This window comes from Pan troglodytes, chromosome 19 (genome assembly GCF_028858775.2).
Source record: "Pan troglodytes isolate AG18354 chromosome 19, NHGRI_mPanTro3-v2.0_pri, whole genome shotgun sequence".
NCBI lineage: Eukaryota > Metazoa > Chordata > Mammalia > Primates > Hominidae > Pan > Pan troglodytes.
In genome coordinates this window covers 54,551,654-54,577,162 of record NC_072417.2, presented here as the reverse complement: position 1 = coordinate 54,577,162, position 25,509 = coordinate 54,551,654, and the positions used below count along the sequence as shown (strand labels likewise).

The following is a 25,509-nucleotide window of genomic DNA, read 5'->3' as shown; positions in this document are numbered from 1 at the left end:
GGACGAGGGCCAAGCTAGGGCTAGGCCAGGCTAAGTCTAGGGTCAGGCTAGGGCTAGGCTCGGGCTAGGCCAGGCTAAGGCTGGGCTAGGGCCATGCCGGCTAGGTCTAGGCTAGGGCTAGGCCAGACTAGGTCTAGGCTAGTGCTAGGCCAGGCTAGGGCTAGGCTAGGGCTAGGCAAGGCTAGGGCTAGGCTAGGGCTAACTAGGCTAGGGCTAGGCTAGGGCTAGGCCAGGATAGGGCTAGGCTAGGGCTAGGCCAGGCTAGGACTAGGCTAGGGCTAGGCCAGTCTAGGGCTAGGCCAGGCTAGGGCTAGTGCCAGGCTAGTGCTAGGGCCAGAATACGGCCAGGCTAGGGCTAGGGCCAGGCTAGGGCCAGGCTAGGACTAGGGCCAGGCTAGGGCTGGGGCCAGGCTAGGGCTAGGCTAGGGCTAGGCCAGGCTAGGGCCAGGGTATGCCTATGCCAGGCTAAGGTTAGGTCGAGGCTAGGGCTAGGGCTAGGCTAGGGTAGGCCAGTTTAGGGCTAGAGCCAGGCTAGTGCTAGGGCCAGGCTAGGGCCAGGCTACGGCTAGAGACAGGCTAGGGCCAGGCTAGCGCTAGGGACAGGCTAGGGCCAGGCTAGGGTTAGGGCCAGCCTAGGGCAAGGCTAGTGTTAGGGCCACGCTAGGGCCAGACTAAGGCTAGGTCCAGGCTACGGCAAGGCTAGGGCTAGGGCCAGGCTAGGGCTAGAGCCAGGTTAGGGCTAGGCCAGGTTAGGGCTAGGGCCAGTCTAGGGCTACATCCAGGGTAAGGTAAGGGCCAGTCTAGGGCTAGGGCCAGGATAGGGCTACTGCCAGGCTAGTGCTAGGCCAGGCTAGGGCTAGAGCCAGGCTAGGGTAGGCCAGTTTAGAGCTAGGGCCCTGCTAGGGCTAGTGTCAGGCTAGGGCCAGGCTAAGGCTTCGGCCAGGCTAGGCCTAGGGCCAGTCTAGGGCTAGGGCCAGGCTAGGGCTACGCCAGGCTAGGGCTAGGGCCAGGTTAGGGCCAGGCTAGGGCTAGGGCCAGGCTAGGGCCAGGCTAGGGCTAGGGCCAGGCTATGGCTAGGGCCAGGCTATGTCTAGGCCAGGCTAGGGCTAGGGCCAGGCTAGGTCTAGGCCAGGCTAGGGCTAGGGCCAGTCTAGGCCTAGGCTAGGGCTACCCCAGGCTAGGTCTAGGCTAGGGCTATCCGGCTAGGTCTAGGCTAGGGTTATGCCAGGCTAGGTCTAGGCTAGGGCTAGGCCAGGCTAGGTCTAGGCTAGGGCTAGGCCAGGCTAGGGCTAGGCTAGGGCTAGGCCAGTCTAGGGCTAGGCTAGGGCTAGGCCACGCTAGGGCTAGGCTAGGGCCAGGCCAGGCTAGGGCTAGGCCAGTCTAGGGCTAGGGACAGTCTAGGGCTAGGGCCAGGGTAGGGCAAGAGCCAGTCTAGGGCTAGGGCCAGGCTAGGGCTAGTGCCAGGCTACTGCTAGGCCAGGCTAGGGCTAGACCCATGCTAGGGCCAGGCTAGGTCTAGGGCCGGGCTAGGGCCAGGCTAGGGCTATCGCCAGGCTAGGGCTAGGGCGAGGCTAGGGCCAGGCTAGGGCTAGGGCCAGGCTAGGGCTAGGGCCACGCTAGGGCCAGGCTAGGGCTAGGGCCAGGCTAGGGCCACGCTAGGGCCACGCTAGGGCTAGGGCCAGTCTAGGGCCAGGCTAGGGCTAGGGCCAGGCTAGGGCCAGGCTAGGGCCAGGCTAGGGCTAGGGCCACGCTAGGGCCAGGCTAGGGCCAGGCTAGGGCTATGGCCAGGCTAGTCCTAGGGCCAGGCTAGGGCTAGGGCCAGGCTAGGGCTAGGCCAGGCTAGGACGAGGGCCAAGCTAGGGCTAGGCCAGGCTAAGTCTAGGGTCAGGCTAGGGCTAGGCTCGGGCTAGGCCAGGCTAAGGCTGGGCTAGGGCCATGCCGGCTAGGTCTAGGCTAGGGCTAGGCCAGACTAGGTCTAGGCTAGTGCTAGGCCAGGCTAGGGCTAGGCTAGGGCTAGGCAAGGCTAGGGCTAGGCTAGGGCTAACTAGGCTAGGGCTAGGCTAGGGCTAGGCCAGGATAGGGCTAGGCTAGGGCTAGGCCAGGCTAGGACCAGGCTAGGGCTAGGCCAGTCTAGGGCTAGGCCAGGCTAGGGCTAGTGCCAGGCTAGTGCTAGGGCCAGAATACGGCCAGGCTAGGGCTAGGGCCAGGCTAGGGCCAGGCTAGGACTAGGGCCAGGCTAGGGCTGGGGCCAGGCTAGGGCTAGGCTAGGGCTAGGCCAGGCTAGGGCCAGGGTATGCCTATGCCAGGCTAAGGTTAGGTCGAGGCTAGGGCTAGGGCTAGGCTAGGGTAGGCCAGTTTAGGGCTAGAGCCAGGCTAGTGCTAGGGCCAGGCTAGGGCCAGGCTATGGCTAGAGACAGGCTAGGGCCAGGCTAGCGCTAGGGACAGGCTAGGGCCAGGCTAGGGTTAGGGCCAGCCTAGGGCAAGGCTAGTGTTAGGGCCACGCTAGGGCCAGACTAAGGCTAGGTCCAGGCTACGGCAAGGCTAGGGCTAGGGCCAGGCTAGGGCTAGAGCCATGTTAGGGCTAGGCCAGGTTAGGGCTAGGGCCAGTCTAGGGCTACATCCAGGGTAAGGTAAGGGCCAGTCTAGGGCTAGGGCCAGGATAGGGCTACTGCCAGGCTAGTGCTAGGCCAGGCTAGGGCTAGAGCCAGGCTAGGGTAGGCCAGTTTAGAGCTAGGGCCCTGCTAGGGCTAGTGTCAGGATAGAGCCAGGCTAGGGCTACGGCCAGGCTAGGGCCAGGTTAGGGCTAGGGCCAGGCTAGGGCCAGGCTAGGGCTAGGGCCAGGCTGGGGCTTGTGCCAGGTTAGGGCCAGGCTAGGGCTAGGGCCAGGCTAGGGTTACGGCCAGGCTAGCGCTAGGCCAGGTTAGGGCTAGTGCCAGGCTAGGGTTACGGCCAGGCTAGGGCTAGGCCCGGTTAGGGCTAGGGCCAGGCTAGGGCTAGGGCCAGGCTAGGGCCAGGCTAGTGCTACGGCTAGGCTAGTCCTAGGGCCCGGCTAGGGCTAGGGCCAGGCTGGGGCTTGTGCCAGGTTAGGGCCAGGCTAGGGCTAGGGTCAGGCTAGGGTTACGGCCAGGCTAGCGCTAGGCCAGGTTAGGGCTAGTGCCAGGCTAGAGTTATGGCCAGGCTAGGGCTAGGCCCGGTTAGCGCTAGGGCCAGGCTAGGGCTAGGGCCAGGGTAGGGCAAGGGTCAGTCTAGGGCTAGGGCCAGGCTAGGGCTAGTGCCAGGCTGGTACTAGGCCAGGCTAGGGCTAGAGCCAGGCTAGGGTAGGCCAGTTTAGGGCTAGGGCCCTGCTGGTGCTACGGTCTGGCTAGGGCCAGGCTAGGTCTAGGGTCAGGCTAGGGCCTGGCTAGGGCTAAGGCCAGGCTAGGTCAAAGGCCAGGCTAGGGCCAGGCTAAGGCTTCGGCCAGGCTAGGCCTAGGGCCAGTCTAGGGCTAGGGCCAGGCTAGGGCTACGCCAGGCTAGGGCTAGGGCCAGGATAGAGTTAAGGCCAGGCTAGGGCTAGGGCCAGGCTAGGGCCAGGCTAGGGCTAGGGCCAGGCTAGGGCCAGGCTATGTCTAGGCCAGGCTAGGGCTAGGGCCAGGCTAGGTCTAGGCCAGGCTATGGCTAGGGCCAGGCTATGTCTAGGCCAGGCTAGGGCTAGGGCCAGGCTAGGTCTAGGCCAGGCTAGGGCTAGGGCCAGTCTAGGTCTAGGCTAGGGCTACCCCAGGCTAGGTCTAGGCTAGGGCTATCCGGCTAGGTCTAGGCTAGGGCTATGCCAGGCTAGGTCTAGGCTAGGGCTAGGCCAGGCTAGGTCTAGGCTAGGGCTAGGCCAGGCTAGGGCTAGGCTAGGGCTAGGCCAGTCTAGGGCTAGGCTAGGGCTACGCCACGCTAGGGCTAGGCTAGGGCCAGGCCAGGATAGGGCTAGGCCAGTCTATGGCTAGGCTAGGGCTAGGCCACGCTAGGGCTAGGCTAGGGCTAGGCCAGGCTAGGGCTAGGCCAGTCTAGGGCTAGGGACAGTCTAGGGCTAGGGCCAGGGTAGGGCAAGAGCCAGTCTAGGGCTAGGGCCAGGCTAGGGCTAGTGCCAGGCTACTGCTAGGCCAGGCTAGGGCTAGACCCATGCTAGGGTCAGGCTAGGTCTAGGGCCGGGCTAGGGCCAGGCTAGGGCTATCGCCAGGCCAGGGCTAGGGCGAGGCTAGGGCCAGGCTAGGGCTAGGGCCAGGCTAGGGCTAGGGCCACGCTAGGGCCAGGCTAGGGCTAGGGCCAGGCTAGGGCCACGCTAGGGCCACGCTAGGGCTAGGGCCAGTCTAGGGCCAGGCTAGGGCTAGGGCCAGGCTAGGGCCAGGCTAGGGCCAGGCTAGGGCTAGGGCCACGCTAGGGCCACGCTAGGGCTAGGGCCAGGCTAGGGCCAGGCTAGGGCTAGGGCCACGCTAGGGCCAGGCTAGGGCCAGGCTAGGGCTACGGCCAGGCTAGTCCTAGGGCCAGGCTAGGGCTAGGGCCAGGCTAGGGCTAGGCCAGGCTAGGACGAGGGCCAAGCTAGGGCTAGGCCAGGCAAAGTCTAGGGTCTGGCTAGGGCTAGGCTCGGGCTAGGCCAGGCTAGGGCTGGGCTAGGGCCATGCCGGCTAGGTCTAGGCTAGGGCTAGGCCAGACTAGGTCTAGGCTAGTGCTAGGCCAGGCTAGGGCTAGGCTAGGGCTAGGCAAGGCTAGGGCTAGGCTAGGGCTAACTAGGCTAGGGCTAGGCTAGGGCTAGGCCAGGATAGGGCTAGGCTAGGGCTAGGCCAGGCTAGGACTAGGCTAGGGCTAGGCCAGTCTAGGGCTAGGCCAGGCTAGGGCTAGTGCCAGGCTAGCGCTAGGGCCAGACTACGGCCAGGCTAGGGCTGGGGCCAGGCTAGGGCCAGGCTAGGACTAGGGCCAGGCTAGGGCTGGGGCCAGGCTAGGGCTAGGCTAGGGCTAGGCCAGGCTAGGGCCAGGGTATGCCTATGCCAGGCTAAGGTTAGGTCGAGGCTAGGGCTAGGGCTAGGCTAGGGTAGGCCAGTTTAGGGCTAGAGCCAGGCTAGTGCTAGGGCCAGGCTAGGGCCAGGCTACGGCTAGAGACAGGCTAGGGCCAGGCTAGCGCTAGGGACAGGCTAGGGCCAGGCTAGGGTTAGGGCCAGCCTAGGGCAAGGCTAGTGTTAGGGCCATGCTAGGGCCAGAATAAGGCTAGGTCCAGGCTAGGGCAAGGCTAGGGCTAGGGCCAGGCTAGGGCTAGGGCCAGGCTAGGGCTAGGCTAGGTTAGGGCTAGGGCCAGTCTAGGGCTACATCCAGGGTAAGGTAAGGGCCAGTCTAGGGCTAGGGCCAGGATAGGGCTACTGTCAGGCTAGGGTTAGGGCCAGCCTAGGGCAAGGCTAGTGTTAGGGCCATGCTAGGGCCAGAATAAGGCTAGGTCCAGGCTAGGGCAAGGCTAGGGCTAGGGCCAGGCTAGGGCTAGGGCCAGGCTAGGGCTAGGCTAGGTTAGGGCTAGGGCCAGTCTAGGGCTACATCCAGGGTAAGGTAAGGGCCAGTCTAGGGCTAGGGCCAGGATAGGGCTACTGCCAGGCTAGTGCTAGGCCAGGCTAGGGCTAGAGCCAGGCTAGGGTAGGCCAGTTTAGAGCTAGGGCCCTGCTAGGGCTAGGGTCAGGATAGAGCCAGGCTAGGGCTAGGGCCAGGCTAGGGCCAGGCTAGTGCTACGGCTAGGCTAGTCCTAGGGCCAGGCTAGGGCTAGGGCCAGGCTGGGGCTTGTGCCAGGCTAGGGTCAGGATAGAGCCAGGCTAGGGCTAGGGCCAGGCTAGGGCCAGGCTAGTGCTACGGCTAGGCTAGTCCTAGGGCCAGGCTAGGGCTAGGGCCAGGCTGGGGCTTGTGCCAGGTTAGGGCCAGGCTAGGGCTAGGGCCAGGCTAGGGTTACGGCCAGGCTAGCGCTAGGCCAGGTTAGGGCTAGTGCCAGGCTAGAGTTATGGCCAGGCTAGGGCTAGGCCCGGTTAGCGCTAGGGCCAGGCTAGGGCTAGGGCCCGGGTAGGGCAAGGGTCAGTCTAGGGCTAGGGCCAGGCTAGGGCTAGTGCCAGGCTGGTACTAGGCCAGGCTAGGGCTAGAGCCAGGCTAGGGTAGGCCAGTTTAGGGCTAGGGCCCTGCTGGTGCTACGGTCTGTCTAGGGTCAGGCTAGGGCCTGGCTAGGGCTAAGGCCAGGCTAGGGCCAGGCTAAGGCTTCGGCCAGGCTAGGCCTAGGGCCAGTCTAGGGCTAGGGCCAGGCTAGGGCTACGCCAGGCTAGGGCTAGGGCCAGGATAGGGTTAAGGCCAGGCTAGGGCTAGGGCCAGGCTAGGGCCAGGCTAGGGCTAGGGCCAGGCTAGGGCCAGGCTAGGGCTAGTGCCAGGCTATGGCTAGGGCCAGGCTATGTCTAGGCCAGGCTAGGGCTAGGGCCAGGCTAGGTCTAGGCCAGGCTAGGGCTAGGGCCAGTCTAGGTCTAGGCTAGGGCTACCCCAGGCTAGGTCTAGGCTAGGGCTATCCGGCTAGGTCTAGGCTAGGGCTACCCCAGGCTAGGTCTAGGCTAGGGCTATCCGGCTAGGTCTAGGCTAGGGCTATGCCAGGCTAGGTCTAGGCTAGGGCTAGGCCAGGCTAGGTCTAGGCTAGGGCTAGGCCAGGCTAGGGCTAGGCTAGGGCTAGTCCAGTCTAGGGCTAGGCTAGGGCTAGGCCACGCTAGGGCTTGGCTAGGGCCAGGCCAGGCTAGGGCTAGGCCAGTCTACGGCTAGGCTAGGGCTAGGCCACGCTAGGGCTAGGCTAGGGCTAGGCCAGGCTAGGGCTAGGCCAGTCTAGGGCTAGGGACAGGCTAGGGCTAGGCTAGGCTAGGGCTATGCCAGGCTATGTCTAGGGCCAGGCTATGTCTAGGCCAGGCTAGGGCTAGGGCCAGGCTAGGTCTAGGCCAGGCTAGGGCTAGGGCCAGTCTAGGTCTAGGCTAGGGCTACCCCAGGCTCGGGCCAGGCTAGGGCTGGGGCAGGCTGGGGCTCGGGCTAGGCTAGGGCTAGGGCAGGCTGTGGCTCGGGCCAGGCTTGGGCTCGTGCCAGGCTGGCGGTAGGGCGTGCTAGGGCTCTGGCCTGGCTAGGGCTAGGGCAGGCTGGGGCTCGGGCCAGGCTAGGGCTATGGCAGGCTGGGGCTCGGGCCTGGCTAGGGCTAGGGCAGGCTGGGGCTCGGGCCAGGCTAGGGCTGGGGCAGGCTGGGGCTCAGTCCAGGCTAGTGCTGGGGCAGGCTGGGGCTCGGGCCAGGCTAGGGCTTGGCCAGGCTGGGGCTATGTCCAGGCAAGTGCTGGGCCAGGCTGGGGCTAGGCCAGGCTAGGGCTAGGGCCAGGCTAGGGCTAGGCTAGGCTAGGGCTATGCCAGGCTAGTGCTAGGGCCAGGCTAGGGCTAGGCCAGGCTAGGGCTAGGGCCAGGCTAGGGCTAGGGCCAGGCTAGGGCTAGGGCAGACTAGGTCTATGTCCAGGCTAGGGCTAGGGCAGGCTAGGGCTAGGGCCAGCTAGGGCTAGGTCCAGGCTTGGGCTAGGGCACGCTGGGGCTAGGGTCAGGCTAGGACTAGGGCAGGCTGGGGCTCGGTCCAGGCTATGGCTAGGCCAGTCTGGGGCTCGGGCCAGGCTAGCGCTTGGCCAGGCTTGGGCTGGGGCCAGGCTAGTGCTAGGCCAGGCTGGGGCTAGGGCTAGGCTAGGGCTAGGCCAGGCTAAGGCTAAGTCCAGGCTATGGCTAGGCCTGGCTAGGGCTATGCTAGGGCTAGGCCAGGCTAGGGCCAGTCTATGGCTATGCCAGGCTAGGGCTAGGCCAGGCTAGGGCTAGGGCCAGGCTAGGGCTAGGGCCATGCTAGGGCCAGGCTAGGGCTACGGCCAGGCTAGGGCTAAGGCCAGGCTAGCGCTAGGGTCAGGCTATGGCCTGGCTAGGGCTAGGGCCAGGCTAGGGCCAGGCTAGGGCTAGGCCAGGCTAGGGCTAGGGCCATGCTAGGTCTAGGCCAGGCTAGGGCTAGTGCCATGCTAGGGCTAGGGCCGGTCTAGGGCTAGGGCCAGGCTAGGGCTAGGGCCATGCTAGGGTTAGGCCAGGCTAGGGCTAGGGCCCGGCTAAGGCTAGGCCAGGCTAGAGCTAGGGCCAGGCTAGGTCTGGGCCAGGCTAGGGCTATGGCCAGGCTACGGCTGGGCCACGCTTGGGCTAGGGCCAAGCTATGGCTAGGGCCAGGCTAGGGCCAGGCTTGGGGTAGGGCCAGGCTAGAGCTAGGGCCAGGCTAGGGCTAGGGCCGGCTAGGGCTAGGGCCAGGCTAGGGCTAGGCCTGGGCCAGGGCCAGGCTTGGGCTAGGCCAGGGCCAGGGCCAGGCTAGGGCTAGTGCCGGGGTAGGGCCAGGGCCGGGCTAGGGCTGGGCTCGGGCCAGGGCCAAGGCCAGGGTGAGGGCGAGGGCGAATGCGAGGGCTAGTGCTAGTACTAGGCTAGCGCCGTCCCCGACATGACGGCGCGCCCGCATCCTTCGCCTGGCCGTTACCTCTTCTTCCTATCCCTCTTGTCCACGCCAGTGTCTCCAGGAGCCCAGCAGGATATACCGCGGTTTCCAATCTGCGAAAGGAGGACCGCCAAGCCAGAAATGCCAAGCCAAGCGATCACTGCCACGCCAAGCCAAACGACCACCGCCAAGCCAAGCAGCCACCGCAAAGCCTCGCGGGTAAGGCCAAGCCAATCCGTTACAGACCAGTGCACCTGCCCACCTGTGACGTCACGGAACCTGTGACTTCACTGCAACTGCCACTCCAGCCTCCCAGATAAAGACTCCTTGGCCTGCAGGTGGCGCTGCAGCTCCAGCCTCCCAGAAAAAGACTCCTTGGCCTGCAGGTGGCGCTGCGGCTCCAGCCTCCCAGAAAAAGACTCCTTGGCCTGCAGGTGGCGCTGCAGCTCCAGCGCCAACCTGGGCTGGCTGGTCCTCCCTCGGAGGTTTCGGGGTGGCGGCACCCAGCCTGCCTGTCATGAGTGCCGCTTCACAGCGCCGCCGGCGCACCTGCTCCTAGGCTTGCTCGGTTCAGGGGTACGGGTCAGTTCCGCCCCCGGCTTGGCCACTGCAGCGAAGTTGCCCTAGGGTCCGCGCTGCCAGGACGCAAGCGGAGTCTGATGGCTGGGTCAGAGCGGCCTGTCAGCCTGGCTGGAAGGGCCTGCCCAACGCCGCTGCCCGCCCAGCTCCTACTCGGCCTGCGCCCGGAGCCAGGGACCAGCTCTGGGCATTCTGCTGCCTTAGGATGGGGCCGAGCAGCCGCTCCCCGCCCTGTGCCGCAGCCGCTGCGTGCATCTGCCCAGGGTCCGTGCAGCTGGCGACCCGGGCGGGTCGGGGAATGCCTGGTGCCACCGAGATTGCTCGCCTCTAGTTCCACTTTTAGTTTTGTCTGAGAAAATATATATTATACACATTTGGTTTTTCTAAATTTTGTATAAAGTTATGGGGCACAATTGTAATTTTGTTACACAGATATTTTGCTGCATGGGGTGAAGCCTGGGCTTTTTGAATATCCATCACTGGAATAACATGCATTGTACCCATTAGTAATTTTGCATCTTGCACCCCCAACCCTTCCAAGTCTCCATGTTTTCACACTCTACGTCCATGTGTACACATTATTTAGCTCCCACTTATGAGAATGTGGGGTGTTTGTCTTTCTGTGTCTGAGTTGTTTCATTTAAGGTAACGGCCTCCAGTTCCATCCAAGTTGCTGCAATAAACATGATTTCATTTCAAAATACACATATAGGTATACATAGAATTTTAAAAATTATCTTTAAAATTTTTGCTTCTTTCTGGTTATTTCCTCAAGGTCATCCATATATCTCCTGCAGCTGAATCTCTCGATATGCCTCTGCAGCCCTCTGTACCCCAATCAAAATTTTTATTTTTATCTATTTATTTATTGAGACAGAGTCTCTCTCTGTGTCGCCTAGGCTGGAGTGCAGTGGCACAATCTCTGCTCACTGCAACCTCCGGCTCCTGGGCTCAAGCAATTCTCGTGCCTTGGCTTCCCAAGTACCTGTGACTGCAGGTGTGCGCTACCACAACATGGGGTCTCACCCATGTTGGCCAGACTGGTCTCGAACTCCTGACCTCAAGGAATCCACCCGACTCAGCTTCCCAAAGTGCTGGGATTACAGGCGTGAGCCACTGGCCCAACCCCACTCTAAATTTTTTAAATGATTGTTGAATAAGTAAAAGTAATATGTATCATCTTGTACTTTTAAAAAAACTTCTTGAATAAAATGTAATAGTTTACATTTCATTGACAAATTTATCAGTCCAATTCTGCTTTACAATGCCATCCCTTGGGAACCACAGCTTATTCTCTAAAGAGAGTTGAAGATACGCATTTGGTTATAATTATTTCACATGAAAAATGTATCCATTCCAAGCCTAACCTGAGAGATACAGATAATATACATTCCTATAATTGAGCTCGAAAGTGCTTTTATTCTTAGGATAAATTTTAAAAACTAGAATCTGTGGAGAACCAAGATCACATGTAAAACCACTAAATATATACATTTTTGTAAAGTATGTAAAAACAGCATTGAAAAGAATAAAAATCAGGCAATTTGTGAGTGGAAGGAGAGATGGCAAAAGTCTTCATTAACAAAATAATCATAGTTATGGAAGTTTTATTACATGCTGGCCACATTCTCAGTATGTTAAGTGTATTGGCTTATTTAAAACTCACAAGAATCTCATGAGATATTAATATTTCCCCCATTTTAAAGATGAGGCTCAGGGAGATTACAACTTGCCCAAGCTCATACAATGAGTGACCCTTGGAGCCCAGCAATGAACCGAGTCAGTGACATTACAGACGTCGTGATAAAAATGTGACTCTTGGCCAGGCGCGGTGGCTCACGCCTGTAATCCCAGCACTTTGGGAGGCCGAGGAGGGCAGATCACGAGGTCAGGACATGGAGACCATCCTGGCTAACACGGTGAAACCCCGTCTCTACTAAAATACAAAAAATTAGCCGGGCGTGGTGGCAGGCACCTGTAGTCCCAGCTACTCGGGAGGCTGGGGCAGGAGAATGGCGTGAACCCGGGAGGCGGAGCTTGCAGTGAGCCAAGATTGTGCCACTGCACTCCAGCCTGGGTGACAGAGCAAGGCTCTATCTCAAAAAAAAAGAAAAAAAAGAAAAGCAAGCAAAAGTTCCTCTTGTTGATGGAGTCACACCAGTGTAGGAGCTGCTGGATCCTGTGCAAGCTCAGAGGGGTAGAGAAGAAGCTCTCTGCCTTCAGAGAGCTTGTAGTTTTGTTGTAGCCACAGACTGGCATGCAGGAGCCCACCTACGGATGCAGAAGAAGTAAAAGAGACCCCAAGCAAAGGCAGAGCTAGGAAAGAGCAGAGGGATGTGGGCGGGTGGGGGTGACAGGCATGGCAGCATCACCACCGTGGAATATCATCTTGGGAGGCGGTGCAAATCAGTGTGGACCTGATTTCATGTGCTGAATTGTTTTGTGGAGGAAGTGTCAGAGAATGGAGGCATGACGGATTCTGTGGCATCCAGACCTTCTCGGGTCATTCCCCGTATGCCAAGCAAGAGACCGAGGCCAGGAAAATTCATCACCCTCGATGAAGCAGTGAGATGTAATGACCAAGGGGCTTATGCCCTTGAGCCAGATGGCCCAGCCCTTTACCCCAGCCCGCTGCCGCTTGGGGGCATGGCCCGCACATTGCTTAACCTCTCCATGCTGCCATTTTCTCATCTGTAAAATGGGAGTGCAAACTGCCTCAGGATTATTGAGAAAGTTAAGCTAGTGATTATGTAACCTGCTTAGAACAATGCCTGGCACACTGTTTTGTGTATGATAAATTTATTAATATTATCAACATCATCTTTATTTCCAGGCATTATTACTTAAGCCGTGGCATAGCTTTTCCCATTTGAAATAGGCTAGTGTTTTGTTTTGTTTTGTTTTGTTTTGTTTTGTTTTGTTTTGTTCTAATACGGAGAACCATTTAGAAAGTCTAAAGTCCAGTGAAAATACCAGTGGGTTCGCTTAACTCAGGTTAGCTTGGTATGCTTCTCTGACCTGGCCCTGGCTCGGGAGTACACATTTTCTGAATCTTACAGGACCTGCCTGACATGCAAGAGCTCATCACTCAAGTGTGGTCAGAGAAGTGCTCCCTGCAGGCCGCAGCCATCCTCGGTGAGCCCCCTGCCTGGCCTTTGTATCCCCAGACTTCCCTTCCTGCCACTCCCCTTCTCTCTCACACCCCACACTGCTGTTTTAAGGTTGAAAGGGTTGTCTCGGTTCATCTGTAAGATGTTCCTGGCCTTTACTTGTGCCAGCTGGGCATCAGATCGTGTAGAAGCATTTCGAGATGTGCTGTTACATTGGCCCTTCTCCCTGTTACTGTCCTCATGCAACTGTGCTGGCTTCACTGGGCCGACGGCGTTGGATCTGGGATTGATCTGTTTATCTCCACCACTTTTCAGCAGGAGACAGGACTGGCTTCCCCACATGCTGGCTCCTTTTGCTTTTGGGATGTAGGGGCCACCTGTGTGATAGGCCTCATTTGTGACTAGTGTGCTATTGTAAATCCTTGTTCTTACTGATTCCCTGTGAAACTTTCAGATGCAAATGATGCTCACCAAACAGAGACCTCCTCCTCCCAAGTCAAGGACAATAAGGTAAGTCTGGGCCATGGTTTTTGAGGAATAGGAAGCAGGATTAGCAACAAAGTAGGAATGCATGCTCATTGTAGAGCAGTGAACCCTAAATTTCTAAGGAAACCCCCCACCTCCCTCCCTTCTCTTACCCAACCTCAAAGCTTCCTGCACAAAGCTTCCTAGATGTCAGATCATCCCTGGGAAGAGGGTTGAGGAACCTGTTGCTGTGCAGAGTAGCACCCGTGGGTAAGAGCTCTAACTCATAACATGGCCAATAGACCTGCACCCCAGTCTTACCCTGGCCCTCTCTTAGCCTCTCTGGGTTTCAGTGACTCTGACTACAAGGCAGGGATGTGGTAGCCCCTCCTCATAGGAGGCTGTCGGGATTGAGTGATTGAGGGAGATGGCCCCTGTAAAGCTCTGAGCCAAGCAGTCGGCACTCAGGAATGTTCACCAAGGGTGTTCTGTGACCGATGCTACATACGTCTCTTTGATTTGACTTCCAGCCTCTGGTTGAACGGTTTGAGACATTCTGCCTGGACCCTTCCCTTGTCACCAAGCAAGCCAACCTTGTGCACTTCCCACCAGGCTTCCAGCCCATCCCCTGCAAGCCTTTGTTCTTTGACCTGGCCCTCAACCATGTGGCTTTCCCACCCCTTGAGGACAAGTTGGAACAGAAGACCAAGAGTGGCCTCACTGGATACATCAAGGGCATCTTTGGATTCAGGAGCTAACCAGGCTCTTCCTCGGGGGCAGGGGAGATTCTGACTGTTAATCTGTATTGTGAGAAAATCCCAGCAAGTTCCATGATATTAAATCCAGGTCTGCATTGGCCTGGGGCAAGAGTTTAACATCTTCAGCCCTGCATTCCTACAGCCTGTGTCTGTACACATTCTTAAGCAGTGAGTTAGGAGAGCAGCCTGTTGTCTTCTGGTAAATGTGTGCGGGGTAATCCTGTCTCCTGTACCTCCTGGGAGAGGGGCCGCTGCTCTCTGGTGCCCTGTGAGCTGTGATTGATTGCCTTTGGTCAGTAATGTGTTCAGGAGTCCACACCAGGCACAGATGGGGCCTTGAAACGCTTTGTCATGCTTCAAGTCATGTCATGTCATGTCATGTCATGTCATGATTTGAAATGAACTCATCCTTGCTGTGAGCATCCAGGATCCCTTGAAAAGTTTATTTATGACTATGAAACTGGCAACGTCACCCCAGAATTATGGTCAGCCTTATTCCCCTTCACCTCCCAGTGAACGTTAAGAAGTTTCAGACAAGCAGAGAGCTCTATTTTTAGAAGAAATATGTTACACTCAGAAATGATGAAACCACATCTTATATTAAAAGGCAAAGATGACAGAGAATGTGCCCATTTCTTATGTGCCCTCCCTCATGTCCAGTCCCTGTTCTCTCCTTGGGAGCCTGGTTGTGTGAAGCCGGTGAGGTCAAGTGTAACCTGACTTACTGGCAACTAGGTGAGACTGATGCCGAATACACATGTTAGAGGCACTATTTTTCAGGACTTCCCAATGTGTAATTTTTAGATGCTATTACATTTTAATCCCCTTCGTTACCCCCCGTTTTTTCTTAGACTTCCCTTTTCACTTCTATTATAACATCAATAATAGAAGTCACAGAAACAATGTAAGAAAGCAAGGAATAAAAGTGATTTAAACATGTACCTGACACTTATGATTCCCTTTGGAAATCAAAACTCACCTGTCACATAGGAAAGAAAATTTGCCACGAGAAATGTTGGCTTAGATGTTTTCAGTTTTTGAGCAAACCCGGTGGCTTGAAGAAAAGGCCAACTGGTTAAAAATCCAAAAGCATTGTTTCAGGATGGCATTGTAACCCCCGAGGGTTCTTGCCCGCTGCCCAGATGGAGCTGATTCATCGAAACAGAGGAATTGCAATAGAGAGAAAGTTTAATTCACACAGAGCCGGCTAAACAGGAGACTGGAGTTTATTACTCAAATTGGTCTCCCTGAAAATTCAGAGACTGGGAATTTTAAGGATAATTTGGTGGGTAGGGGGTCAGGAAGTGGGGAGTGCTGATTGGTCAGGTTGGAGATGAAGTCATAGGGAGTTGGAGATGAAGTCATAGGGAGTTGAAGCTGGCCTCTTGTGCTGAGTCGGTTTCCTGGGTGGGGGCCACAAGACCAGATGAGCCAGTTTGGATGGATGGTGCCAGCCGATCCATAAAGTGCAGGGTCTGAAAAATATCTTGAGCACCATTCTTAGGTTTTACAACAGCGGTGTCATCCCTAGGAGCAACTGGGAAGGTTCAGAATCTTGGGCCTCTGGCTGCATGACTCCTAAACCATAATTTCGATTCTTGCGGCTAATTTGTTAGTCCTACAAAGGCAGTCTGGTCCCCAGGCAAGAAGGCGGTTTATTTCCAGAAAGTGCTGTTACCATCTTTGTTTCAAAGTTAAACAGTAAACTGTAAGCTTCTCCCAAAGTGAGTTCGGCTTATTCCCAGGAATGAACAAGGACAGCGTGGAGGTTAGAAGCAAGATGGAGTGGGTTAGGCTAGACCTTTTTCACTCTAATAATCTCACCGTTAGAATTTTTGTAAAGGTGGTTTTAGAATGCCACTGTGGGCTTGGCTGTGCCTTTAATTTTCCCAGTAAGTTGCAGGGAGGGAAGCCTAAGAGCTAGAAAAGATGGTGAGACACGAATCAGACTTCTTGTTAGAATGGTGTGGTGGCTTAGAACCTTGAGATGCTCGCAGAGGGGCCCTGATCCCCTGGGGTTTGTTTTGGGTTGGAGAGCCTCAGGAAGCTGGGTTTTTTTTTTTTAATTGAAAGTTTCATCATCTATGCCATACAAATTTAGAACTATCCTCACCCCTCCTTCTGGAAATATAGCACAGATAGGCTGGACACACTGGCTCATGCCTGTAATCTCAGCACTTTGGGAGGCCGAGGCAGGCAGATCACTTGAGGCCAGAAGTTCGAGACCAGCCTGGGCAACGTGGCAAGACCTTGTCTCTACCAAAAAAAACTTTTTTAAAAGAAAAATATATATAGCACAGATGACTGGTCTCAGGTTGAGGTCCTGGGTTTTGATCAGGTCAGTGTCCCTGCAGGCTGAGGAACCACGGTTTGGGAGTTAGGGGGTCTTCATCCATGTCCTCATCCTCCTCCCAGGGCCATGGGCCAAGATTCTGCACCTCCCTTGTCTCGCCTCTGTGCTGACAGCCACGCTGTCCTCCAGCTCCAAGAATCCAATTGCAGGCCCTGCTGTGCTGCAGTCTCAGGCCTGCCTCAGGCCGTTGCCTGCAGCATCGTGAGGGGGACGGGCATGGGGAACCGCTCATCCTCCTGGAAGATGTCCCTTTGTCCTTCCCACAGCCCTCCCAGCCCCTCCCACTCTAGAGTGCTGGCCTCAGTGGGGACCCAGGACCTCTAAACTACAGATGGAGGCGAATCCCAACTGCACCTTTTCCTTCTCAGGTTGCCTAATGCTTTGTCTCGCAGCCACACTACAAATTCCATTCCTCCCGGTGCTCCTGCCAGGCGCTCTGAGCAGCATTGGCTGTTAACGGCCAGTGATGCTGTTTAGTATTAAAAGCAGGTGTTTACATAAGAAGACAGATCTGGCAGGGCCAAAGTCTCTGGCGAGCTCTCACATCCCTTCACGTGGGACTCCTGGACATTAAGCAGGCTGTGTTGTGGGGGACAGAGCACCAGAAGCAGGACCCCCTCCTGTCCTCCTGGGAAGTGGCTCTGCCTCAGATGGGAGCAGGTTTCAAGTCAGGACCTCACTGCCCCTGGGCCCTGCAGGCTGTTCGCTGGGGGTTTTCACAGAAAGACACTTCGGAGGCCACACAGTCCTGCCTTCCCAAGGAGCAGGACCTGCAGATGAGGCCCCGGGGGCCGCGAATGGGTCTGTTCCAAGTGGGTGTTCCCGTGCTGTGCTGGCTCTAGTCCCTCCTCCAGAATGGACTCTGGTGTTGTCAGCAAGCTCTGAGCCTGGAGGAGGCTTCTGTCTCCAACATCAAGAGAGGACGAAGAGAGCTCCATTCAGTCCCTTATACTTTTATTTGTTTATTTATTTATTTAGAGACAGAGTCTCACTCTGTCACCCAGGCTGGAGTGCAGTGGCATGATCTCAGCTCACTGCAGCCTCTGCCTCCCAGGTTCAAGCGATTCTCCTGCCTCAATCTCCCAAGTAGCTGGGACTACAGGTGCGTGCCATCATGCCCAGCTAATATTTGTATTTTTAGTAGTGGCGGAGTTTCACCGTGTTGGGCAGGGTGGTCTCAAACTCCTGGCCTCAAGTGATCCACCTGCCTCGACCTCCCAAAGTGCTGGGATTACAGGCGTGAGTCACCACGCCTGGCCCAGTCTCATACTTTTAAAGCCTGCCCGAGGTCTGTTGGTCTGTTGTGGCTGTGATCGTGGTTTCTTTCCTTTTTTTTTTTTTTTTTTTTTTTCAGCGGAGTCTCGCTCTGTCACCCAGGTTGGAGTGCAGTGACACAATCTCGGCTCACTCCACCTTCCAGGTTCAAGCAATTCTCCTGCCTCAGCCTCCTGAGTAGCTGGGATTACAGGTGGCCACCACCACGCTCAGCTAATTTTTGTATTTTTAGTAGAGATGGGGGTTTCACCATCTTGGCCAGGCTGGTCTCAAACTCCTGACCTCATGATCTACCTGCCTCAGCCTCCCAAAGTGCTGGGATTACAGGTATGAGCCACCACACCTGGCCTTTTTTTTTTTTTTTTTTTTTTTTGAGATGGAGTCTGACACTGTCACCCAGGCTGGAGCGCAGTGGCGTGATCTCTGCTGACTGCAACCTCCGCCTCCCATTCAAGCGATTCTCCTGCCTCAGCCTTCCGAGTAGCTGGGATTACAGGCATGCGCCACCACGCCTAGCTGATTTTTTGTATTTTTAGTAGAGATGGGGTTTTACTATGTTGGCCAGGTTGGTCTCAAATGCCTGACTTCATGATCCACCCGCCTCGGCCTCCCAAAGTGCTGGGGTTACAGGTGTGAGCCACCACGCCCGGCCTATGTGATCATGGTTTCTATTCTCTGTTCCAGGCAAGCCCCACCAGGCCTGCTGGGTGAGGGTCAGGAGCTCGAGGTGGCTGAGGATGGCACTGGCCTTCGCTGCTGGGTCTCCTGGCCTGTTCCTCTCTTCCCAAATGTTGTTTGGATGTGCTGTCTCCTCTCTGGTTTTACATTAAATCAGTGAGAACTCTCAGATTCCCTCTTTGGAATGAAACGGTGCCGGGCTTTGTGCCAACCCCTTCCCCTGGTGGCAACCTGAGCCTGTCACCACGACCACAAGGTGACAGCCTGTGATGACAGGGCACCCTCAACCCATAGCAGCCCTGGGCCAGAGCCAGGACTTTCCTCCCAAAAGCCGAGGCAGAGGCTTCACCCCCCTAGGAGAGGAAGGCCGACACCAGGGGCTTTGAGGGTGGGACTGTGCTCTGTTCACTGTCATCGCTGTGGCAGCGCTAATTTTTCACATACGAGGTGTCGTTAGTCACACACAAAACAGCTAACTGATCACAGAATTCTAAACAGCACAATTCTGTCTGCAGCCTTGAAAAGCTTGGGACATTTAGAGGTCTAGGAAAGTATCCAAAGATAGCAAAAATACGTGTTGGTTCTAATTTTTTGTTTGAAGACACTTGTTGCTACAGAGGAGACGGAAAGCAGATTTAGCTGTAAAATTTATCGATGTTCCAAAGCGAAGAGAATAAATTGGAAATTGTCTGCATCCTGACACCACCAACTGGAAGAATCCAACCTGTTATTCTGTTAGATATTAGAGACACTTGGGAGCAGGACCTGGGAGGGGCCGTGGCTGGGGGCACCGCCCAGGACCAGCTGTGGTGGCAGGCTGTGCAGGTTGCACACATTAGATAGGCCTTGGCCTCTGGGTCCACCCTCTGCTCTAAGCACCATCTGGCACAGAGTGAGGGGCTCTACAAGCGTCCACTAGAGGTATTATTATTATTATTCCGAGATGAGGTTTCACTCTTGTTGCCCAGGCTGGAGTGCAATGGCACAATCTCGGCTCACCACAACCTCTGCCTCCTGGGTTCAAGTGATTCTCCTGCCTTAGCCTCCTGAGTAGCTGGGATTACAGGCATGCGCCACCAAGCCCGGCTAATTTTTGTATTTTTAGTAGAGATGAGGTTTCACCATGTTGGATAGGCTGGTCTCGAACTCCTGACCTCAGGTGATCCGCAGCCTCGGCCTCCCAAAGTTCTTCCCCAGGGATCTTCTGACCTAGCAATCCAGCTATGATGGGCAGGTACCTGGGCCAGTGAAAGCTGAGTAACGTTAGCTGTGGCTCATCTGTGGAATGGAGACGGGTGTGGCTGTGCAAAGGCCTCGCCAGGCAGTGCCTCTCATGCTGCCTAAGAAGAGGTGTGAGGCAGAGAGACAGCAGGTGCCCAGGGTCCTCCGAGCTGGTGGATCCCTGCCCCACACTTACTAGTCCATTGCCTCTGAGCACGCTCCAGCTCCTGTACAACAGGGGCGGCTGCATCTCAAAGTTGCTGGGAGGAGACAGTGAGGAGGTTCCCCCAAAATGTTCTGAGCCCAGACCCCAAGACAGTGTGGGCTGCTGTACCCTGAGTCAATGGGCACACATAGCTGACAGAGCCTTCCACTCAGCCAGCCTGCGTCCTTGTCTTCCCCTTCCCAGGAAGTCCTCCTAAGTCTATGCAATGCCATTCAGACAATAGTTTGGGTCTGACGAGCTGCTGTTTGTGCTGGGTGGTTTAACCTCCCCTTTCCAGCTTCCTGACAATAGAGACAAATCAGGCAGCTATAAGAACTGCTTGTTCCTTCGTTTTCATGTTTGTCTGTTTTATAAACCTTTTTCTCCCTCTGACCAGTGAACAGTGCCAGATGCCACCAGACCCCTGCTGCTGTGGTGCAGCCGGTGGAACATTTTCTCAAGCGGCCACACGGGTCGTTATCTTGGCGTGCACAGTTAGCTGGCTGCCTCCGTCACATCTGCACCTCTCCAAAATAGGGCTGCAGGTCCCCAGACCTAGCTAGTAAGGACAGCTATTATCTTCAAGGTGGCAGAGAGGCCCAGGGCTCTTGGGCCTACCAGTTCCTGAGTAAGACTGGCGGGCTGCAGACTTCTGGAATGCAGGGATGGCTCATGCACCAGGTGGCTGCAGGGGCTGGGGAGTGGGCTGCACCAGCACCAGTCCTACAGCTGAACTGGGGCTGGTGCTGTGGGTCCCCTTTCTTCCAGGGAAAGGGGATGGTTCAGAGGGAGGGACAGTTAGCCTAAGGCAGCCTTGGTTTTGAGGATTCCAGGGGTTCCCTCTATGTTCTCTTTCTTGCCATTTAGTATGAGGAATCCTGCCTGCTCTCTTAACACACACAAGATTTGGTTGTTTTCTGTTTTTTGGAGTTTTTGTAGTTGCTTCCTCTAAACCTTCCCCGTAAAAGTCCCAAAAGGAATCACTAGCACCTGTTCCTCCCCACTCTTGTCTGGTTAAGCAAGCTGTGCCACCTTTTGCTTCTCTCTAGGCTGACCTTGGCATTTCAGTTCTTTTTATCGGACTTGCTAGGCAGACTCACAGCCAAACAGCCAAAAGAGCCTCCTCCTGGTGGCCCTGCAGATTCCTGGGCCACAGCCTCTAACCCTCAACCCTATACCTGCAGACAATGGAAGGAGGCTGGTCCCTTGGACCCCCAGTCCACCTGACTGTGCTCCTCTAGGCCCAGCTGGAGGAGGGTGCCTCTGCTTTGCTCAGTGGGCCAAGGGAGTGAAGGGAAGAGGTCATCACTCAACTTCAGTCAAAGGGTCTGGCAGCGGAGCTTTTGTACAAACAGGGCAATTTCCTGAGACAGCAAAGCCTCACCTCATCAGGAACACATGGGCGCCTGGTAGCTTACGGCTCCTGGGGCAAAGGAGGCAATTACTACCATCAGCCTCAGCAGGGAGAAGAATGCCTCCCCACAGGAGCCCCGGAGCTGGAGGAGAGAGTGGGCACCAGAGGGCTTAACTGCTGGCACACTTGCCAAGCGGCCACCCTGTGGCTGGGCTGCACATGTGTCCAGCTGCGTCTGGCAGTCTCGGAGCCGAAAGTCTCACTGTGTTTGGTCTGATCAGGCCTCTTGCTTAGGTCCTAGGCCAGGTGAGCTGCCAGCTGCCCACATCAGCGTGGAGCTCCAGGCACAAGGAGTGAGTAAGCTGCCACGCAAAGTCATGGCTGGCAGAGGGTTGAGCAGCCCCAGGGATCATTTCATCTCTAACCTCTCAATCCACCAAGGCACAAGCCAGGGCCAGGCGAGGGAAAGGACTCACCAGGCCCTTCAAAGTGGGCAGAGGCTATCTTTGTATGTATGCCTTTTAAAAACATTTTTTTTTTTTTTTTGAGCCAGAGTCTCGCTCTGTCACCCAGGCTGGAGTCCAGTGATGAGATCTTGGTTCACTGCAACTTCCACCTCCCGGGTTGAAGCGATTCTCCTGCCTCAGCCTCCTGAGTAGCTGGGATTACAGGTGCGTGCCACCAAGCCCAGCTAATTTTTGTATTTTCAGTAGAGACGAGGTTTCACCATGTTGGTCAGGCTGGTCTTGAACTCTTGACCTCATGATCCACCCACCTTGGCCTCCCAAAGTGCTGGGATTATAAGCATGAGCCACCATGCCTGGTCAAAAAAAATTTTTTTTTTTTTGAGATGGAGTCTCTTCTGTCATCCAGGCTGGAGTGCAGTGACTCAATCTCGGCTCACTGCAACCTCCCTCTACCTCCTGGGTTCAAGCGATCCTCCTGCCTCAGCCTCCCGAGTAGCTGGGACTACAGGCACCCACCACAACGCCTGGCTAATTTTGTTGTTTTTGTATTTTTAGTAGAGACGGGGTTTTGCTTTTTTTTTTTTTTTTTTTTGAGACGAAGTCTCACTCTGTCACCCACATCACCCAGGCTGGAGCGTAGTGGCAGAATTTTGACTCACTGCAACCTCCACCTACTGGGTTCAAGTGATTCTACTGCCTCAGCCTCCCAGGTAGCTGGGATTACAGGCACCCACCACAACGCCTGGCTAATTTTTGTATTTTTAGTAGAAATGGGGTTTCACCATGTTGGCCAGGCTGGTCTCAAACTCCTGACTTCAAGTGATCCGCCCTCCTTGGCCTCCCAAAGTGCTGGGATTACAAGCGTGAGCCACTGTGCCTGGCCAAAAATATATATATATATATATTTTTTAAATTTTTTTGAGATGGAGTTTCGCTCTTGTTGCCCAGGCTGGAGTGCAATGGCGTGATCTCGGCTCACCACAACCTCCACCTCCTGAGTTCAAGTGATTTTCCTGCCTCAGCCTCCCAAGTAGCTGGGATTACAGGCATGCGCCACCACGCCCATGCCTGGTTTTGTTATTTTGTATTTTTAGTAGAGACGGGGTTTCTCCATGTTGGTCAGGCTGGTCTCAAACTCCTGACCTCAGGTGATCTGCCCGCCTTGGCCTCCCAAAGTGCTGGGATTACAGGCGTGAGCCAGCCTATCTGGCCAAAAAAAAATTTTTTTAACTGCAAGCAAAAAGACATGGCAGAAGCCAGGGCTTAGGAGGGTTGAAGGTCGGGGCATCCTATCTAACTTCCAGGCCAGAGCTGTCTGAAGGAATCCTGATAAGCCCCAAATGCAAGCCTCATTTGTCACTTTAGATTTATTGGTAGCCACATTTTAAAGAGTAAAAAGCAACAGGTCAAAATTTAAAATATGCCTGTAGTCCCGGATCATGAGGTCAGGAGTTCAAGACCAGCCTGACCAACATGGTGAAACCTCGTCTCCACTAAAAACACAAAAATTAGCCGGGCGTGGTGGCGCCAGACTGTAGTCCCAGCTACTCGGGAGGCTGAGGTAGGAGAATCACTTGAACCCGGGAGGTGGAGGTTGCAGTGAGCCGAGATTGTGCCACTGCACTCCAGCCTGGGCAACAGAGCAAGACTCTGTCTCAAAAAAAAAATAAATAAAACTAAAAATACATTTCATTTAATTCAACATATCCAAAATATTTCAATATGTAATCAATAGAAAAAATTAATGAGATGCTTTACATTCTTTTTTTTTTTTTTTTTTTTTGAGACCGAGTTTCGCTCTGTCTCCTAGACTGGAGTGCAGTGACACAATCTCAGCTCACTGCAACCTCCGCCTCCCAGATTCAAGTGATTCTTCTGCCTCAGCCTCCCGAGTAGCTGGGACTACAGGCATGTGCCACCATGCCCAGCTAATTTTTTTATTTTTAGTAGAGACGAGGTTTCACCATGTTGGTCAGGCTGGTCTTGAACTCCTGACCTCATGATCCGCCCACCTCAGCCTCCCAAAGTGCTGGGATTACAGGCATGAGCCACCGCAGCCAGCCATTTTACATTCTTTTTCCATAGTACGTCTTTGAAATCTGGTGCGAATTTTGCACGTATAACACATCTCACTTCAGTCCGGGCACCTTCAAATGCACTACAGCCACACACAGCAGGACTTGTGGTTGCAGAAACAGACGCTGAGGGTCTTGATCCAGGCAGTCAGCCCCATCTTGACCTTTTAGATAAAGGGCTCCTTTCTCTCCAAAGTGTGAGGCCAGAGGTGAAGCGCAAAGACAGCCATGCCCCACTCTGTGTCCCTGTCCTTTCCTGTTTTCTTCTGGGGCCAGGGTTGCTGCCATCGGACAGGAGCATCCCACGTGACAGACTGCCTCGGGGCTCAGGGTGTTCCTGCCTGCTGCCTGGCAGCCCTTGTCGGAGGAGCTGGGCCTGATTTGATCTGGCATGAGAAGATCACGCCAGGAAGTCAGCTCTTGTTTTTCTTGCAGTAAATAGTTAGCCCTTAATCTCCCAGGCGTGTGGGGGCCCCCTGCAGTGCTCATTTCCTTCCTGGAGGGCTTCTGCAGAGAGGTCGAAGCTCCAGTGTTCCAGACCTCAGACTCACTGCCCTCCGCCCAGGGCACCTCCCCCTGCACAGCTCAGGGGCCTCGCCTGGCTGCTCTCTGTCTGGAGTCTGGACACCTCTCCCCAGGGCCCCACTTCCAATGACTGCCACCTCCAGGGAGGGGCCAAGCTCAAAGGTGAAGCAGCCGGGCTCAGTGGCTGACGCCTGTAATCCCAGCACATTGGGGGGTTGAGGTGGGCGAATCACCTGAGGTCAGGAGTTTGAGACCAGCCTGGCCAACATGGTGAAACCCCATCTATACTAAAAATACAAAAATTAACTGGGTGTGGTGGCGTGCACCTGTAGTCCCAGCTACTCAGGAGGCTGAGACAGGAGAATCGCTTGAACCTGGGAGGCAGGGGTTGCAGTGAGCTGAGATGGTGCCACTGCACTCCAGCCTGGGAGACAGAGTGAGACTCCATCTCAAAAAAAAAAGAAAAGAAAAGAAAAGGTGAGTCAGGGAGGCCAGGGGTGAGGCTGGCGTTGGCTCCCGTAGTCATTCACACAAACAGCTCCTTTCTGAAGACAGTTGATTGCAGGCGTACAATGAGTGGTTAGAAAACAATGTCACCAGGAATAAAGTGGGAGCAGGCTGGGGCAGAGGCTGAGTGGCCAGTCATCTCTGGTGGCATCTCACTCAAGACATGGGCCGGGAGCTGAGGACACTGGAGACCACTTTGTTTCCTCATTGCTGTCAGGGGCCACTGCTGCCCTCCCCACCCACACTGCCCCTGTCAGCTCCTCCACCTCTAGGAATGGGGGTTTCCTGCATCCCCTCTCCAAGGCCAAGCTCAGGGGCTTCCCATGAGATTCAGCCAAAAAGGGCACAGGCCTTTTCTATCCCATGGGGGCCTGAGGCCAGTATCAGGCATCGGTCCCTGGTCTCCCCCGTCTGCTGGGACCTTTCTCTCCTGCCAGGCTGTGTTTTGTCCTCAGTGAGGCCTGCCAGGATGACCAGGTGATGTCACCCAGTCTGCCTGTTCCATCCCCTGGCTACCCCTCAAGCCCTCCTTCCACTAAAACCACGGGGATTTCAGGAATGACCTGGAAAGCGACGCCACCTCTGCAGGAGGGGCCTGTTACGCTGGGCCAGTGAAATGAGCGCCTGGAAAGGGGGGTGCCATCGCCCCTTTCTTGAAGACACTCAGGGCCACCACAGAAGGAAAAGGCAGCAGCCCTGGTCCCCAGTGTGAGGAAAAGACCAATAAGCTGGCATCACTGTCTGCCGCTCAATCTGACTTCATAAAAGCCACCAGGGGCCATTTCTGGGTGGGGGAAGAGGCAGGTAGGAAAAGCCAAGTGCATCGGGCTCCCGGGCCTCAGCCAGAGCCTAGGCTTAGTGGCACCTGAAGCCAGCCCTGGTGCTGCTGCACTGTGCACACTTTATAAAATGGGGCCGGGCGCGGTGGCTCATGCCTGTGATCCCAGCATTTTGGGAGGCCAAGGCGGGTGGATCACTTGAGGTCAGGAGTTCGAGACCAGCCTGGCCAACAAGATGAAACCCCTTCTCTGCTAAAAATACAAAAATTTTCTGGGCGTGGTGACGGGCACCTGTAATCCCAGCTACTCGGAAGGCTGAGGCAGGAGAATCGCTTGAACCCGGCAGGCAGAGGTTGCAGTGAGCTGAGATCATGCCATTGTACTCCAGTGACTGAGCGAGACTTTGTCTCTTAGAGAAAAAAAAAATGGACCTTGTGCCAGTTGTCTGGAGTGAACGTCCCCTGGCTGCCCCATCATGTCAGTGGAGAACAGAGAGCCAGGCCCTGGGCTGGCAGGACACCCCCTCCTCTCCTGGGGGATTGAGAGCTGTGGGTGGGGGTCTGCCCGGCAGCAGGGCCTCTGAGCTGGCTGGAGGTGTTTATTAATCCTGAGCTCCAGGGCTGGGGCCTCTCCGCTGAGCCTGCGCCTGCATGTG

General features: G+C 55.9%; 2 protein-coding genes and 1 pseudogene across 2 annotated transcripts in view; 2 read left to right on the top strand and 1 right to left on the bottom strand.

The window, feature by feature from the left end:
* Window positions 1-8,797, bottom strand: part of LOC742910 (coiled-coil domain-containing protein 144A) — a 273,420-nt gene extending 264,623 nt beyond the window's left edge. The window contains exon 1 of the mRNA XM_063798976.1: window positions 8,546-8,797. The gene's annotated coding sequence lies outside the window, so the exon portion shown is untranslated. The remainder of the gene's footprint in view (window positions 1-8,545) is intronic.
* LOC112207427 (putative coiled-coil domain-containing protein 144B) overlaps window positions 1-9,064 on the top strand; it is a 177,189-nt pseudogene extending 168,125 nt beyond the window's left edge.
* Window positions 9,065-12,112: 3,048 nt separating this feature from the next.
* LOC129137623 (signal recognition particle subunit SRP68-like) lies at window positions 12,113-13,599 on the top strand. Its single transcript, XM_054670457.2, has 3 exons — window positions 12,113-12,217; window positions 12,647-12,702; window positions 13,188-13,599. The coding sequence occupies exons 1-3, from the start codon at window positions 12,154-12,156 to the stop codon at window positions 13,413-13,415; spliced, it is 348 nt and encodes a 115-aa protein (XP_054526432.1). The 5' UTR covers window positions 12,113-12,153; the 3' UTR covers window positions 13,416-13,599.
* The last annotated feature ends 11,910 nt before the right edge of the window (window positions 13,600-25,509 follow it).